Here is a 16,826-nt window from a genome sequence, read left to right on the forward strand (position 1 = left end):
TTCATTTGTTTAATTATCACTATTGTTTCTCCTTTTTAAACAAGGTATTCTAAATATATATCCATTTATATTATTATGATTCATTATATCATCTTCAATATATCCAATAATAAAGAATTTTTTGTATCCTATTCTAAATCATCCTATTATTTTATCATTAACATTCTCTAATAATTTTCAATTCCATGTTTTTCCATTATTAGTATCATCAATCTAGTATACATGCATACAAATTGTTATAATTATTAAACATCCATTAAGCATAGCTATTATTACATCCTTTTTATATGAGGCATATTAAATTTGAAGTAAGTTTATATTATGATGTTTCATTACATCATCCTGAAATCATCCAATGATATTACATCTTTATATTCTATTCTATATAGAATTATTTATCTTTTATAGAAAAGGCTTTTCAACATCATCTCCATCATCCCCACTTACAGTTTGTATAAAATTTCATATTATCAATCTAGTATATATAAATCCTTTATTATCATTATTGATCATTTGTTTGACTATAGCTATTATTGCTTTATCTTATACATAGTACTCAAAGTTTAATTACATTTAGCTAAATTTTATTGTGACATTTCATTTCATCATCCTGTATCCTTCCAGAAATAATGCAGTCCAATATCTCTTGCCATTTGTAGAATCTATATTCCAAGTGTTTTCTTGATAAGTCTTATGTGGACTTCTCTTGACAACTTGTTATTCATTGAATATCTTATAAGAATTTGAAACCCTCCATCTGTTCCTTTCATCAGCTTGACTTTTGTTATCACTGGTGCTTCTGCCAAAATTACACTCATTGTTTCTGCCAAATTTTCTCCCCTTTCTTCATCTTTGTTTTGACATCTGAGATAGAGTTCTAGTTCATCAATCTCTCCTTTCCATTTCCCTCCGCACTCAATTTGCTGTCAGTGTCAACAATTTTTTATCACTTTCATATGTCTCTGTAATTTTTTGAACTCTATCCTCAAATTTCATTGTTGTTTTATAAGTATTCTCAACTCTTCCTCCATACTTTCTGTATTTTGATCTATAATTTCAAGTCTCTTTTCAATTCTCTCTGTGATTATTAAGACTTTTTGAATTTCTAACAGAATTTTTGCAATGTTAGTTCCTTTTTTTCTTCATATTGCGTCATTTTTCCAAGTTATAAACACTGCCACTAAAACATCCAAGGCTTTTGCTAGATTTCAAACAAATTCAGTGAAGTTTTTAAGGTCAAAGCTTTCTCTTTCCTTCAAAGAAACACTTGTATAACTTGAACATTGGTCCCTATCTAACAAAATGAAATTCAATGTAAAGAAAAGTAAAGTCTTACAATTAGGAAGGAAAAATCAAAAGTACACATATAGATTAGGTGAAATCAGGCTTAATAGCAGTAACTGTTAGAGGGATCTTGGAGTCTTAGTGGACAACCAATTAAATATGAGACAACAGTATATGGCAACAGCCAAAAAAAGCCAATTCAATACTAAATTGCATTAACAGGGATACAATCAAGAGCAAATGAGGTACTCTATAAAGCTTTGGTAAGACCACACCTAGAATACGGAATCCAGTTTTGGTCACCACACTATAAAAAAGATGTTGAGACTCTAGAAAGAATGCAGAGAAGATCAACCAAGATGATTAGGGGAGTGGAGGATAAACATATGATGAACGGTTGCAGGAACAGGGCATGGCTAGTCTAGGACCAGGGGAGACATGATAGCAGTGTTCCAATATTTGAGGGGCTGCCACAGAGAGGAGGGGGTCAAGCTATTTTCTGAAGCACATGAAGGCCAGACAAGGAATAATGGATGGAAACTGAAGAAGGAGAGATTCAACCTGGAAATAAAGAGAAATTTCCTGATAGTTAGAACACTTAAGTAGTGGAACAACTTACCTCCAGAAGTTGTGGGAGCTTTATCACTGGAAGTTTTCAAGAAGAGACTGGACTATCATCTGTCACAAATGGGGTAGGATCTCCTGTTTGGGAGGGGGGTTGGACTAGATGACCTGCAAGGTCCCTTCCAACTCTGTTAATCTGTTAATACGGTTGCAATAATATTGGTGCAAAATGGGAATAGCTGCCTTGTGTTGCTTCTTTCCCTCCTTTTTTATTAGAGCATTTTCTTTTCTGGCTTTCTCAGATGTTCCATGCTTAGTCAGGGACAGAAATCAGGACTATGAGAACATGTTGGGGAGCTTTTACTCCAAACATCATGGATTTGGGTGCAACATGATTTTGGGTAAGATCCAAAGCGGCCTGATTTGGAACACTTTCAGAAATGGAATTAAAACACATGTTATTCTCTATTTTCTAAAGAAGAAGAAGAAGAAGAATTCATTGGTTCTCTTTGCATGATAGGATCTATAGAGTCTTCCTCTCCCATATACACACACCATATATGTAGGGCAAAACCTAAAAAATAATTTTTTAAGGGATGCAGGGGCTCAGTGACTAAGACGCTGAGCTTCTGGATCAGAAAGATTGGCAGTTCAGCAGTTCGAATCCCTAGTGGCACGTAATGGAGGGAGCTCCCATTACTTGTCCCAGTTTCTGCCAACCTAGCAGTTCAAAAGCATGTAAAAATGCAAGTAGAAAAGAACAAACCACCTTTGGTGGGAAGGTAACAGCGTTTCATGCGCCTTTGGTGTTTAGTCATGCTGGCCACATGATGTCTTCGGAGAGCGCTGGCTCTTTGGCTTTGAAATGGAGATGAGCCCCCTAGAGTTGGGAACGACTAGCACATACTGTATGTGTGAGGGGAACCTTTACTGTACCTTTAAAAAATAATTCCTTGAGAAACCCAATTTTCACAGTGCAACTCTAGGGCTTTATCTTGGAATAGGGGACTGGAGAAAGGACAGCTAGTTATTATAAGTTTTCATGATAGAGCATGACTAATTTGGGTTGTTGGGAGTGAAAACTATACTCTTCTGAGTTATGGTTAGAGAATTCTTTTGACATGTTAATCCATTTTTGACCCAGTTAAGCAAGATATGAGAACAAGACCATCTTTCTATGCATTGTGTGCTAATGTGGCTTCTGATTTGTTCAGAACATTTCAGAAAACATTCTGAACAATACGTCTCAATAAAAGGAGAAATGTATGAATATAAAAAATGTGATTGATTATGTCTTAAAACTATGGCCTTTCCCCTCATGTCAGAAGTCTTGAGTCTCAGAGTTAGAATCTCTAGATTAGACTCGGTAAACCATATATTTTTCTTTTCTTTTTTTTTAAGTCGACATGGTATGTCCACCTAATATAGACTTTCTTCAACTTCTTTCCAATGCAAATCACTATTCAAGCATGAAGAATCATACAGCTTTTAGAGGACAGTTTGTAGCACTGCAGAATAACATTTTTCATATACATTTTCAGTCCATCTGTGTTGCATACAGTAATCTACATATAAGGTTCCCTTCATTCTCTTTGCATATTTTCTGCTTCTCACTAGCTATGGATTAATACCTAACATCTCAATTTCTTTTTTAGGCATTCGGAAGCTTTGTTAATATTCAAATATATGGCTTATTCCACTGTGTATGGATTATCGGATTTCATTTCAATTAAATTCCCAAGATAACTTCCTAAATGTTTCAAAATAGAGTAACACCTCTACCCCACCATGTCCATGTATTTTCTTTTATTTAATCTTTCTTGGCAGGACTTTCTTTTCATAACTTTGTTTAAAGTATTCCATGCATTTCAATCAGATGTGGGTTGCTACTGGTTCGCACCAGTTTGGGTGAACCGGTAGTGGAAATTGGTACTGGGTTGTCAAACTGGTAGGGACAGCAGACTGGCCATGCCCCCGAACCAGTTTCCCAGTCACCCATGCCATTGTTTTTAGACATTTTATAATGTTCTGCGCATGCACAGAACAATCTACAGGCAACTGAACATGTGTAAGCAACATGCATTGGGCGTGTGAGCGAACCGAACCGTCAGTAACACCAGCAACAAATCACCCCTGATTTCAATATTTTGACTGACTGAATATATTGCAGAAAGTGCAGCCATTTGTGAGGATAAATGGGGTGAAATATCTCAGTCAAGGATATATAGTGATTGAGTCAACACAACAGGTGTCTTTAGAAAGACATGCAATAGGATATATTCAGAAATGACTTGGACCCTCAGGTGGCATTGAGTATTATGGCAGGGGATTGTACTTCCTGGTATGAACAGGACTAGGGAAAACAAGTGTAAGGACCTGTCCCAGCTGGCCCTTCAGAAAAGCATGACTCTTGAATCCATTAAATTGAATCAAAAGAACTTTTATTGAGAGAAAGTGGTTGCAGGAAAGCAAGGCAAAATCTGAGAAATCCTGTGTAAAGCAGGAAGCAATTCTGCCATTTCCCCACACCCAATCCCCCTAACATGACCACTGGCAGCCAATGTAACGCTGGTTGTTTTGAGAATGCTGAAGTACAAGGCAATTAACAGTTCACTCTCAGGGAACAGCAGCCATGAAACCAAGCTACAACCAGCTGGGAGGGAGTCTACCCCATCTCGAAGACAATCCCCCTCCCTAATTCCCAAGTGATTACAGCAAAAGCATGCGAACAATGCCAGCAGGTCTTCCTCCCCACCCTACAACAGGCAGGACAGGATGGTGGACCTGACAACAAGTGAGTAGCACCAGGGAAATTAGTGAAGCACTCTATTTAATTTAATTTATGTTTACATTCGGTAAAAGTAAAGATAAAGGTTCCCCTCGCACATATGTGCTAGTCATTTCCGACTCTAGGGGGGCAGTGTTCATCTCCGTTTCAAAGCCAAAGAGCCAGCGCTGTCTGAAGATGTCTCCATGGTCATGTGGATGGCTTGATTAAATGCCAAAGGTGCACAGAATGCTGTTAAATTTGGTACAAGTAGTTAAATATAGCTATTACAGTTAGTCTTCAGCCATATATTTCACAGTTTCTCTTCAGTCACCTTATAAACTCAGTTCACCTTTGGGAGTTGGGAGGTCTATTCAGGCTTGTAGAAGCCACAGCCAGACCCAGGCCTCAAATCATGCCCCTTTACCTTGACTGGATTGCTATACTTACTTCTTTTATAGAAGATGATTTATTGAACAACCATTCTAGACTTTCTTTAGGAAGAAGAGCAAAATAAAAATGTGTATTACCTGCCTGCAGTTTAGTTTGGGTGGGAGACCATTTTGGAAGTGATTTTTAATCCTGCATCCTGAAAGCCCCTGCTCAACTAGGCAGAATCAGGGAAGCAAGAACTACCTGGATAGATTAGGCCTCCTCCGAATTCCATCCGCCGGCCAATGCCGACTGGCGACTACCCGGAGGAGAGCCTTCTCTGTGGCTGCTCCGACCCTCTGGAACTCCCCGTGGAGATTCGAATCCTCACCACCCTCCAGGCCTTCCGCAAAGCCCTTAAAACCTGGCTGTTCCGACAGGCCTGGGGCTAAAGAGCTTTTGCCCCCCTTCTCGAATGGTATGACTGTTGTGTGCTTTTAAATTGTGTATTGTTATGTTCGTCTTTTTTATTCCCTGTCTGTACCCCCTTCCCTGACTTGAATTGTGAGCCGCCCTGAGTCCCCTTCGGGGAAAAAGGCAGCATATAAATGTAATAAATCCAATCCAATCCAATATCAGGAAGGTCTTTTTAATGCCAGCCTTGGGTTAAATGCAAAGTCTTAGAAAGGGTAAGAGGAATTCCCAACCCTCGTGAGTTCATTCAGGTAGAGCCCCTGAATGATTGGAAATGCTTCTTCCCAGGTTCCTTGCCACCTGGGCTGAGTTGCTACTTAAGAGATAAGCTGCCACTGAGATAACCTGCAGTCTCTTCATTGTTTATGTCCTCTCTCCCATTACTTTCCCAGCCTCTGTACGATTTCTCAGTGGGGGCATGGTAATCATTGTTACGGCATGCAATTGCAATTTTAATTTGGGGGTCCTTTCATTACAAGAAAAGAAAAACCATGCCAGATTGCCCCTACATCCTGCTTGGCATATGTGCACCTTCATTTATTTAAAACAGGGAAGTGCAACCCGCAACCCGTACTCTAGAGCCCTGCCAAATGTGGCTCCTGAATTATACTTTTTAATGTGACAGAAGGGAGAAAGTATTGAATATGTGCGAAGCTGATTCTACTACTTCTTTTTAATCAATTTCATTTAATTACATTATCATTAAATCAAATATCATTTATGATCTGCTCCCGGCAACTTCTTTGCCCAAATTGTGAGTATAGTCTCCTGCATTCTACTCAAAGGCCAATGGCAGAACCCCACTTCAAAAAAAGTTCATTCCTGCTGCAGTGAATAAAAAGGGGAAATTCCTGATGTTGGCTAAAAGTTTGGGATTCATACATTGGTTTCCCCCTCCCCATTGAAGTTCTTGAAAAACTGAAGTGATACCTTTAGAGTGGATTCAGAGGTGGTATTCAGCAGGTTCTGACCTGTTCTGGAGAACTGGTAGCAGAAAGTTTGAGTAGTTTGGAGAACCGGTAAATACCACCTCTGACTGGCCCCACCTCCATCTATTCTCTTGAGTAACAGATGATCAGGAGGAAATGGAGATTTTACAGTAACCTTCCCCTGGAATGGGGAGGGAATGGAGATTATACAGTATCCTTCCCCTGCCATGCCCACCAAGCCAAGCCATGCCCACAGAACCTGTAGTAAAAAAAAAATGATCCCACCACTGAGTGGATTAGTGTCCTATCAATTCCTGAGGAATAATGTTTTCCCTTCTCCAGTCTTTCCTTCTTCTACTTCCTTCTTGAAAACATCCTCAATTATTTCATAACAAAAACGAAGTATTCTTTTAATAGCTGCTAGCCTATTTGGTGATCTTCCTTACTAATCTTTGATGTCCCTGGGCCTCCTGGCTCAAGCTAAACACTCCCCTTCATTTACTGAAATTAACAAAAATCAGAAGTCATCAAAGAAAACATTCTGGGCAACAGAAACCCTGTTCCAGCACCAGCATTGAGTCACTTGTTGACCTATTTAATTTCCTTCCGACAGAAGACGAGCTATTTAGAGCTCACTTTTGTCATCAAAAGCTGAATGAGTACAAAACATCCCTTCAGTTACTTTGAGCATTTCAGGAGAACAAGGTGTACTACAAGTGTCTGATGTCAAAGTTCAGGCCTTTATGCTTAGAAGGAGCAAATTGAAATGAAAAATCAATTTTTCTGCCTCTGTTCAGGTGCCGTTTCACTGTCAATCTCCCCTCCTCCAATATCTGTGTTGTTTTCTTCCATAGAACTGCACAGGAAGCCACCTACTGCCTCGGGAAGGAGCTACCACTCTATCCCACATTTCTTAGGAAAACAAGGGACTTGCCTAGACAGGCATGAAACCCTGTAATGAAAACAGCCATGTTTTCTCCTCCTCTGAATTTTCCTCATATATTTGCCATCTGTCCAAACTGGCTTACCAAACTAAGTGGATCCATTTTCACTTCTAAATGACATGGCGCTCAGTTAAGCACACAATGAGAAATGACATGGTGATTAAGTGAGCACCAATACATAACCATCACAGCTAAGGCATGCTGAGTGTTAAGCAATATTGACATCATTGATCTGTTTCGTCTTGATTTTTAAAATTATTGTTAGTGGTTGAAATCTCATGTTCAGTCTCCACCTGATGAGTGAAATAAAAGGATTCATCTCTTCAATAGAAAAGGTGCTCATTTTCTTAGTGGATGGTGGATTTCTCCATCATGCAGTTAGTGTTGGACTAAGAATGAGGAGATGAAAACTCAAAAGCATTCTAAATCATGGAGGCTCGCTGGGTGACTATCAGAGAGTCACTGTCTCTCGGCCCAGCCTATCTTATAGGTTGTGGCTGAGAAAATAAGGAAATCCACATATAAGAACCCATTTGAACTAGGAGGATAAAAATCTGAAGGACAAACAATAAGCACATCTAAGCTAGAGGATGAGAAGGGGAAAAGCCAGCTCAAAACCAGGGAAGAGAGATAAATTGGGTTAATATGGAATGCTAATTCTTCCTCCCTCCTCCATTCATCCCAGTCTATATAAGGTAAATGGGATAGGAACTTAGCAAGAAGAACACATGAAGACAATAGAGGAGAAAGTGCATAATTGACCCAGAATAGGAAGTTACTTGGCATTGAAAAGTAGTCAACAAATATTTTGAACTTGTTCAAAAATCAGTATAATGTGTACCTTTTTCAAATAGTTTAAGTTTTAAGTTTTTTAAGTTTTAATAACATTTGTATGCCGCCCAATCCCGTGGGACTCCGGGCGGCTAACAATACAGTAAATCAAAAAAGAAGAAGAGGAAAGAAAAAAAATAGATGTAAAAACACATCATGCACTCCATTCTAAGTGGGGCTGGACCATATTTTGGGGTCAGCAGCCCCAGGCCTGCCGGAACAGCCAGGTTTTAATGGCTTTACGGAAGGCCGGGAGAGTGAGAAGGGTCCGGATCTCTGCGGGAAGATCATTCCACAGGGCCGGAGCAACTACAGAGAAAGACCTCCCTCGGGTAGTCGCCAACTGGCATTGTCCGGTCGACGGTACCCTAAGGAGGCCCAATCTGTGGGATCTTATAAGTCGTTGGGAGGTGTGTGACAGGAGGCGGTCCCGTAGGTATAAAATTTAAATAGAATTTATTTCCAAGGAATCTCCTGATAAAAGGCAGCATTTTATAAAAAGAAGAAGAAGAAAAGTCCTTCTGAGACTTATCAATGTTGCTACAGACCATAATAAGAATTGAAATGGTGGTAGTGATGTTGGTGCTGTCATATCCATCTACCTGGTGAATCTCCCAAATTGTATTTACTATCCAGGATTGATGTGAATGTACCTCCATACCAGTGGTGGGTTGCAGGCAGTACACCCTGGTACGGGCGTACCGGAGCCTGCCCAGAGCACCGGGTACCTTTCTGGTACGGTGCTCCGGAGGGCCCGCAAACCCACCCGAGCTCCTTACCTGTATTTGAGCTCTTTGGTGCTTCCACGCACATGCATGGAGAACACGGTGCCTGCATGACACTCAGCTGAGCAGCTGGAGCATTGTGGAGGCTCGCAGAAGCATCGCAAGAGGTAAGTACGCATTCGCGTACTGCGAATGCGTACCAGTTACAATGGGATCCAGAACTCACCACTGCTCCATACACTTTGTGCCTGTGACTGCCATAGCAGCAAATGATTCATGAACACATTGGAGAAGGTACTGGGCAAAGAGACAATGGATGCAGCTGGGGAAGGAGAAACAGTTTTCTGGTGAAATGAAATTAAATGAAATGTATCTATGGAGATTCTCAGTCATCAGGTCATAGCTGTCTCAAAGGTGCTTTTTTCTTGTAAAGGCAACTAGACTGCCCCCCCCCCTTGGGGGAAGAATAAGAAAACATTTTACTTCTCATCCAAGAAGCTTCATCAGTTCTGATGGCAGGGAGAGGGAAGGATAGATATTGTCAGTTGCAAGGGTGAGTTCTTCCGGTTCACTCGTGGGTGCACTGCGTACACATGTGCAGTGCAATGAAAATTATTCTGTGCATGCGCAGAAGTGAAAAACAAGATAGTGGCACCTATGGCGCCACTTGGAGAACTGGTTCAGGGGCATGGCAGGCCTGGGTCACTGCCAGTTCCAGTGACCTAGGCCTCCAAACCACTACCGGCTTGGCTGAACTAGTCCAAACCAATAGGAAGCCACCACTGGTCAGTTGAGACAGGATGGTAGGGGGATGGAAGGATAGGTTCTGATAGGATGGTGGTATGTGTTTGTGGAAGGATTGTATTTTTTCGCAGTCATCTGGTCGTTTGCTTACTCTGAGAACTGTTGAGACTTCTTGGGGGGGGGGTTATCTGTGTCCTCAGGGTCACTTGGATCAGGGTGAAATTGGTTGTGGAATCTTCTTGGAACTCCTACAAAGGTTGCATTGTAAATTCTACATTTTGTAGACTCCACATTTTGGGTTGAGAGTCCTTATTTTGGATAGAGAGGAGCATTAGTTTGAAAGAGGGTTACAATAATCCATCTATGTTAGAATTGAAAGCCTTCTTCAATTGGGGGGGGGCTAAGATGCTATCTCCAGTTTATAATGCAGCCCTTGCCACAGTTCCGAGAAGATTCCATAACCAATTGCACCTTGATTTAGGTGACCCTGAGGCAGGAGTGAAATTCAGCAGGTTCTGACAGGTACTGGAGAACCGGTAGTGGAAATTTTAAGTAGTTCGGAGAACTGGCAAATGCCACCTCTGGCTGGCCCCAGAGTGGGGTGGGAATGAAGAGTTTGCAGTATCCTTCCCCCTGCCATGCCCACCAGGCCACACCCACCAAGCCACACCACTGCCCTGAGGGCACAAATAAACCTTCAAGTGGCCTCAACAAATCTCAAAGAGTGCTAACAACCAGATGACTAAAAATAAATACAATCCTTCTAACACACACACACCCGTCGCCACCATCCTATCAGAACCTATCTGTCCATACCTCTACCATCCAGTCTCTACTGTCAGTACTATCCTTCCATCCCTCTGCCATCACAACTGATGAAGCTTATTGGCTAAGAGGCAGGGGTGGGTTTCAAAAATTGTTCGAACCTACTCTGTGGGCGTGGCCTCCTTTGTGGGAGTGGCTTGCCACCCATGTGACCTGGTGGGAGTGGCCAAGACGATGTTACTAGATATTACTAATTACTAGATATTATTAATATTACTAGATCATTATTAATGTATAGATAACTGCGGGACATTACACACCCACCCACACCCACAAACTATGACAGTGCTAGGAAAACACCCAAAAAATAAAAATCCCCCCCCCCAAAAAAAAAGACTGCCAATGAAACCAGGTTTTTTTTCCTAAGCCTAAGAACAGGGAAGACAAAGTCACTGGAATAAAAGCCATCAAGGCAACGTGGAAAATTATAAAGGACAGGCACTCACAGAACCATCAACCACCTCAGAATTACCTAAACAAGGAGTGTCAGCCTCTGCTTCACTGTTGCTTCGGCTGCCATGAAACGGGGAGGGAGGGCATGGAAGAGTTCTGGAATTCAAGCTTCTGCAGAGGGGTTTTTAAAAAGAAAACAGTCTTTTTGGGAGGGGGAATGGGCTGTGCTTCTGGTTTTGGGGATCCCCCCACCACCAAAGACCAGTTGCAAATCTCTCCAAATCCTTTTCAGGATTTTCTTTTTAAAAAATGCCTCTCTGCAGATGATCTTGAAAACCCCCATCCCATCTCTGCTTGGAAACTTCCGCAACTTCACAGTAAAAGCAAGTAAGAATTTCTCTCTCGCTCGTGAGATTTTCTTTACTGTGCAAAGGCTTGGTTTAAAACTGCAGGCTCCCGGGGAGGGGGGCAGGGGAAAATGCTGCCCATATGCCCCCTTCCAAAGCAAGCTTGCAGGTTTTCAAGATCATCCGGAGAGGCATTTTTTAAAAAGAAAAACCCTGCAGGCACCCAGCGACAGGGGCTAGGAGCTAGGAACCCGGAAGTTAATTACTTCCGGGTTCACTGACGAACCGGATCGCAAGAACCGGTGCGAACCGGCAGGAACCCACCCCTGCTAAGAGGTGAAATGTTTTCTTCTTTGTCCTCAAAGAAAAAACAGTCCAGTTGCCTTTTTTTAAAAAAAGACAAATGGGATGTATCTTCATTGTTCCACTGATTAACAGAAGAAAAATAAATCAAGAAAAGTGAATATATTTCTTATGGTTTGGAAATCCAAGATTTCTTATTAGAGTATGTAAGCTAAGCGAATATTCAATACAAATTTGTATCACAGCAGAATTCAGGTTTATGTTTAGTTGCTTCTAAAGCAATTGCCTCTTTTCCCTTCCCCTCTCTCCAGCAAGAGCTATGTGCTCTCTCTTTCCCTCTCTTTTTCTTTCTCTCTCCCTCCCTCCCTCCCCCCTCCCTCCCTCCCCCCTCTCTCTCTTGCTCTCATTCTCTCTTTGCATGTATATGTTCCATTCCCAGGACTATATTCTATGCCTCTGATAAATTGGATTGTGATACACCAAACATATCTGATAATTACATTGTTAGTCTTCAGATGCCACAAGACCATTTGTTTTGTTTTGTTTTTTTACTGCAAAACACTACCACTGAAACTGCTTTAAAAACTCATCTTGTGGCTGGGTTTTTCCTCAGATCTGGATGAAATTTGCATAAAGTCATAAAACAGAGTTATAAAGCAGGGAATTGTGACTTTTTCAAGTGACTGGCAATTTTTTCACAGGGCTATCATAATTTTTTTTTGTGATGGCATTATAATACTACAACATCCACAAGGTAGCTCAGATAGATAGTACTTTGTACTTGTACTTGACGCCTCTTCACCCATCATGGGTATAGGCGACTTCCATGGAAATTTGACGCCACTGTTTTCGGCGATCCATGGAAGCTGTTTCGGCTGGATATACCCAAGGGGATGCCAGTCCCAAGGGTCGACAGAGCCCGATTGGTGGGAATGGGGGGCACCACGTGAAGGCCGGGTTGTCATTTGATAGTTGAGAGGCTTTGCAATAAGCGTTGCAATGTATTTTTTGCGCATCAACTATCCTTGCCCCCTCAGATAGATAGATAGATAGATAGATAGATAGATAGATAGATAGATAGATAGATAGATAGATAGATGATAGATAGATAGATAGATAGATAGATAGATAGATAGATAGATAGATAGATAGATAGATAGATAGATCAATGGATGGATAGATGGATGGATGGATGGATGGATGGATGGATGGATGGATGGATGGATGGATGGATGAATAGATGAAATTAAAGCATTGTTAGAAATTGGCAATAAGGCCACATTTGTGAGATTTCCTATGAACACCCAATAAGGCATCCCACCCTGAATTGTTGGGAGTCATAAGGAATAGATAATAAATACATAAATTGATCAATCAGTCAATCAATATCTTACTGTTAAAACTTGCCACCTTCCCCATTTAAGAATAGGGAGAGAGGAAGCAGCCTAACCTCTCTAAGATTTGCTGCCATTTTTCTCAACTCAATTAAAATCCCTGTGAAAGCACTAACAGGCTTCACTGACAAGTTCTCATGAATTCCTGCTACTCTAGAAAATGTTCCCGACCTTTTGTACAAATGTTAGCTTTTTTTCCCCCTTTCTCTCTTAAATGACTGAGTACCTTTGTTGATTTCAGCATGACAAGGTGCAAGAGTGGGTACTGACACATATAATGATGTGCAACCTTTCCTCCCTCCCTTACAAAGAACCATTCTGGCTGTTTTCAGACTTCTATTTCCCAGAGGTAGTTTTAGAAAATTGCAAACTGAATGACACACTAGGATTTTTTAAAGGAACCCTAAAAAACAAAGATGTATTCCCTGAAACCAAACTCTTCTAGCTTGGCCAAATCTTAACCCAATCTGCAGCAAATGTTGATGGCTGCTGAGTGTTCTTGCCTCATTCATACAACCAGAATTTCAGGGGCCAGAATGGATAGTTTATGTTCGATATCAAATTCAATGTTTGTATCTGAAAGCGAAGGAAGTGCAAAGGGTCTCTGTGTGTAGAAATAAAGGCAGGGCAGGAGATGGCAGAAGAATACCTTCCGCAGGTTGGTAGTCCAACAGCAGCCATAAAGAGAATTTTAACTGCCAGATGTTATCTCCAGCAAGCAACAGAGAAATGACCACGGAGGTGCAATACCTTAAGGCTGAATGGTCCTGCAAAGAAGTCACTAGTCCCCCACAGCTTCTCTCCACGTGAATCAGACCATCTGGAGAGAAAAGTCCTTGTATTGGTTCCCCTAATTTTCTGTCATGTTTTGTGCAGCACATCCAACCAGCACACATTGTCTGCAGGATTTAATTACGTAAGAAATGTATTTATATACAATACCATTCAGCAGAAGTCAGCATACAAAATGAGGAACACAGAAGCAATATTCATAGAAGCAAGTCATTACAGAGTAGAGATACAGAGGGCATATATTGTACAGAAGCTGCAAAGTTACAGTGGCCAAACCAACTCTTATATACAGTTCAGCAAGTCTAAGCCATGCCCAGATTCCAAAGTGTCTCTTATGACCCCAGACAAACAAATACTATGTTTCAATTTCCAAACAGTCCTCATTGACTGACCTGTTACCATGTCTATTCCAGTCTATGAACATTCATACTCTGACATTTTCCACTTCTCTCTGGTCTGATTTTGAACACACTGTCTTGGCTACTTTTACCTTGGCTATGCAGCTTTGGGAAAACGTCTGCTTCCATCCACCAAATTGAAGAATCAAGGTGCTTTTCAATGGGCTGAGCATAATCCTTTCTTTTCTGGTTTATTCCTGCAGATTCACCCGAGGACCTAACAAAAATTCTTCTGACAGCAGCCTGCAAAGGAACTCCCTGACAGATAGAAGGCAGAAATCTTTGAACCTTAAACCATCTCAAGCTTCTACAAGCCAAATGGTTTTTGTTTTCTTTTTGTTTTTAATTTGCACTTTATGGCTGTACCAGAGGAAACTGCAATGGCTTTGCTTGTGTAGAGCCCAAACACCCCTAGACAAATGATGAACCAGAGCGGACAGCAAAAAGAAGAAGAAGAAGAAGAAGAAGGAAGAGAGAAAGAGAGGAGACATTGGCAAGCAGTTCAACAGAAGCAAGTTTTACGATTCTGAAAGATGAACAATGGTCCCGTACAGGTGGATTGACCATTTTTATTTGTATCATTTACAAATATATAAATATATAAAATATTTTGAAATAAACCCTGACTCGCTGAGAAAATGAACAGAACCACACTTTGCTGCAACTGCTTAATTTTGCTTTATTTTAACTGCAAAGAGATAAGGGCTTTGGAGATGAAGACAACAGTGGAAAAAAGAACATGAATAAGGATGAAGACTGATTAAATAATTGGAATGCTGCTTCCTTTTCATTACAATGATGGTCGTGTCAGCCAGATGTTGAAGGGAATTCCATTTTTGTTTTTCATATTCCTGTGTTCCAGAGTCTTATTTTGTCCCCCGCCCTCTCTCTTCGTGCAACATTTGCATGCTGGCTTTGCTTACATTAACCATACTTTATACTTAATTGATACGTGATGCCGGGAACATTTTTCGGGGCCAAGAACTGTCCCACAGAGAAAAAGACTCTTAGTAATTAAACAGACCCAACCTGCGCTCTGAAATTCACTGGACAACTTTTCATAAACTGCAGGTTCATTTATTTAAGAAGAAAAATCCTGTACAGACAATTGTCTACAGACTTTGTATAGTTGATATAGACAAGCCTAGTAAAAAAAAAAGAAAAACCAATTGCTAACTTTCATGGCTTCTGTGGTTTGCTCATGAGAATCATTTTTATAATGTTTTAGGGAAAACACTGTCATGGGTTTCGCCTTACTGTTTCATTTTATTTATTTTTATTTGATTAAACAAATTTATATAGCCACCCCTCTAGCGAAAGGAACTTTGACCTTTTCAGTCACAATGATAGAAACTTTAATAGAAAAAGTCCCACTCCGATATTACATGAAAGAAGAGCAATGGGTTTAGTTATCAACACTTTTGAAAAGTTAAAAGCAAAGTCATATGCACCATAATAATAGATTTTAAAATATGACTGGAATTGTTCCCTTACTTTCCATAAATGGATCCACGGTATTGCTTCTGCTAATCTGAATAACGTTGTACTTACTCCAAGTATATGAAGCTACTTTAGTATGGCTAAGATCAAACTCAATACAGGTAGCCCTTAACTTACAACCAGTGGTGGGATTCAAAATTTTTTACTACCAGTTCTGTGGGCGTGACGTGGCTTGGTGGGCATGGCTTGGGTGGGTATGGCAGGGGAAGGATACTGTAAAATCTCCATTCCCACCCCATTCCAGGGGAAGGATACTGCAAAATCCTCATTTCCTCCCGATCAGCTGGGACTCGGGAGGCAGAGCATGGATGGGAGTGGGGCCAGTCATTGGTCGTATTTACCAGTTATCTGAACTACTCAAAATTTCTGCTACCAGTTCTCCAGAACTGGTCAGAACCTGCTGAATGTCACCTCTGCTTACAACTGTCCATTTAGTGACTGTTTGAAGTTCCAATGGCACTGGGAAAAAGTGACTTATGACCATTTTTCACAAACTTAAAACTGTTGCAGCATCCCCATGGTGACATGACCAAATTCAGCCGCTTGGCCCAACTCATATTTATGACAATCGCAGTGTCCCAGGGTCATGTGATCTTTTGAGACTTTCTGACAAGCAAAGTCAATGGGGAAGCCAGGTTCATTTAACACCCACATTACTAACCTTAACAACTGTAGTGATTCACTTAACAACTGTGACAAGAAAGGTCATAAAATGGGGTAACATTTACTTAACTGTCTTGCTTAGCAACAGAAATGTTGTGGTTGTGGTCATAGGTCGAGGACTACCTGCATCTGATGAATAAAATAGAAAGAATAATTTTATGGGACCCGGTACTGACCTATCCACACCACTGGTAACTATTTGTCATATCTGGTACAGCTAGCGCCAAAAAAATTTAAGTTGGGAAGGGATTGTTACAAAAATGATCATTTAGAAAACTGGAGATGGGCTTTTTTAAAATCATAGCTCAGAAGAGAATTTTGGGCACTGAGCTCAAGAGAAAGTCCTCGGCTTACACTCTTGGTTTCTCCCTCCAACAATTCTCATTCCAAATCTCCATGGAAGGGACTTCTCAAAGAAAAAGGTATCATAATTCCTGGAGATAAATGTCCCACTTGGATGATAACGACTTCTGAGTCTTTAAGATGTATATATCACTTGAACATTTTTTTCATAGGACGAAATAGAAGGGGAAGAGCTTCCATGGTCTACAAAAAGAAAACAGGAAAGGAAGGATTC

The 16,826-nt window shown here is 40.7% G+C and overlaps 1 protein-coding gene across 1 annotated transcript in view; it reads left to right on the plus strand.

Annotated features, from left to right (window-relative positions):
* The window catches only part of TAFA1 (TAFA chemokine like family member 1), a 449,892-nt gene extending 434,646 nt beyond the window's left edge, over window positions 1-15,246 (plus strand). Inside the window, exon 5 of the mRNA XM_087708855.1 lies at window positions 14,290-15,246. Within this exon, the coding sequence (XP_087564981.1) occupies window positions 14,290-14,307 (18 nt within the window). The 3' untranslated portion in view covers window positions 14,308-15,246. The remainder of the gene's footprint in view (window positions 1-14,289) is intronic.
* The last annotated feature ends 1,580 nt before the right edge of the window (window positions 15,247-16,826 follow it).

Source organism: Thamnophis sirtalis, unplaced genomic scaffold (assembly GCF_051295495.1).
Source record: "Thamnophis sirtalis isolate CommonGarterSnake01/CBP01778 unplaced genomic scaffold, rThaSir2_p1.2 scaffold_3, whole genome shotgun sequence".
Taxonomy (NCBI): domain Eukaryota; kingdom Metazoa; phylum Chordata; class Lepidosauria; order Squamata; family Natricidae; genus Thamnophis; species Thamnophis sirtalis.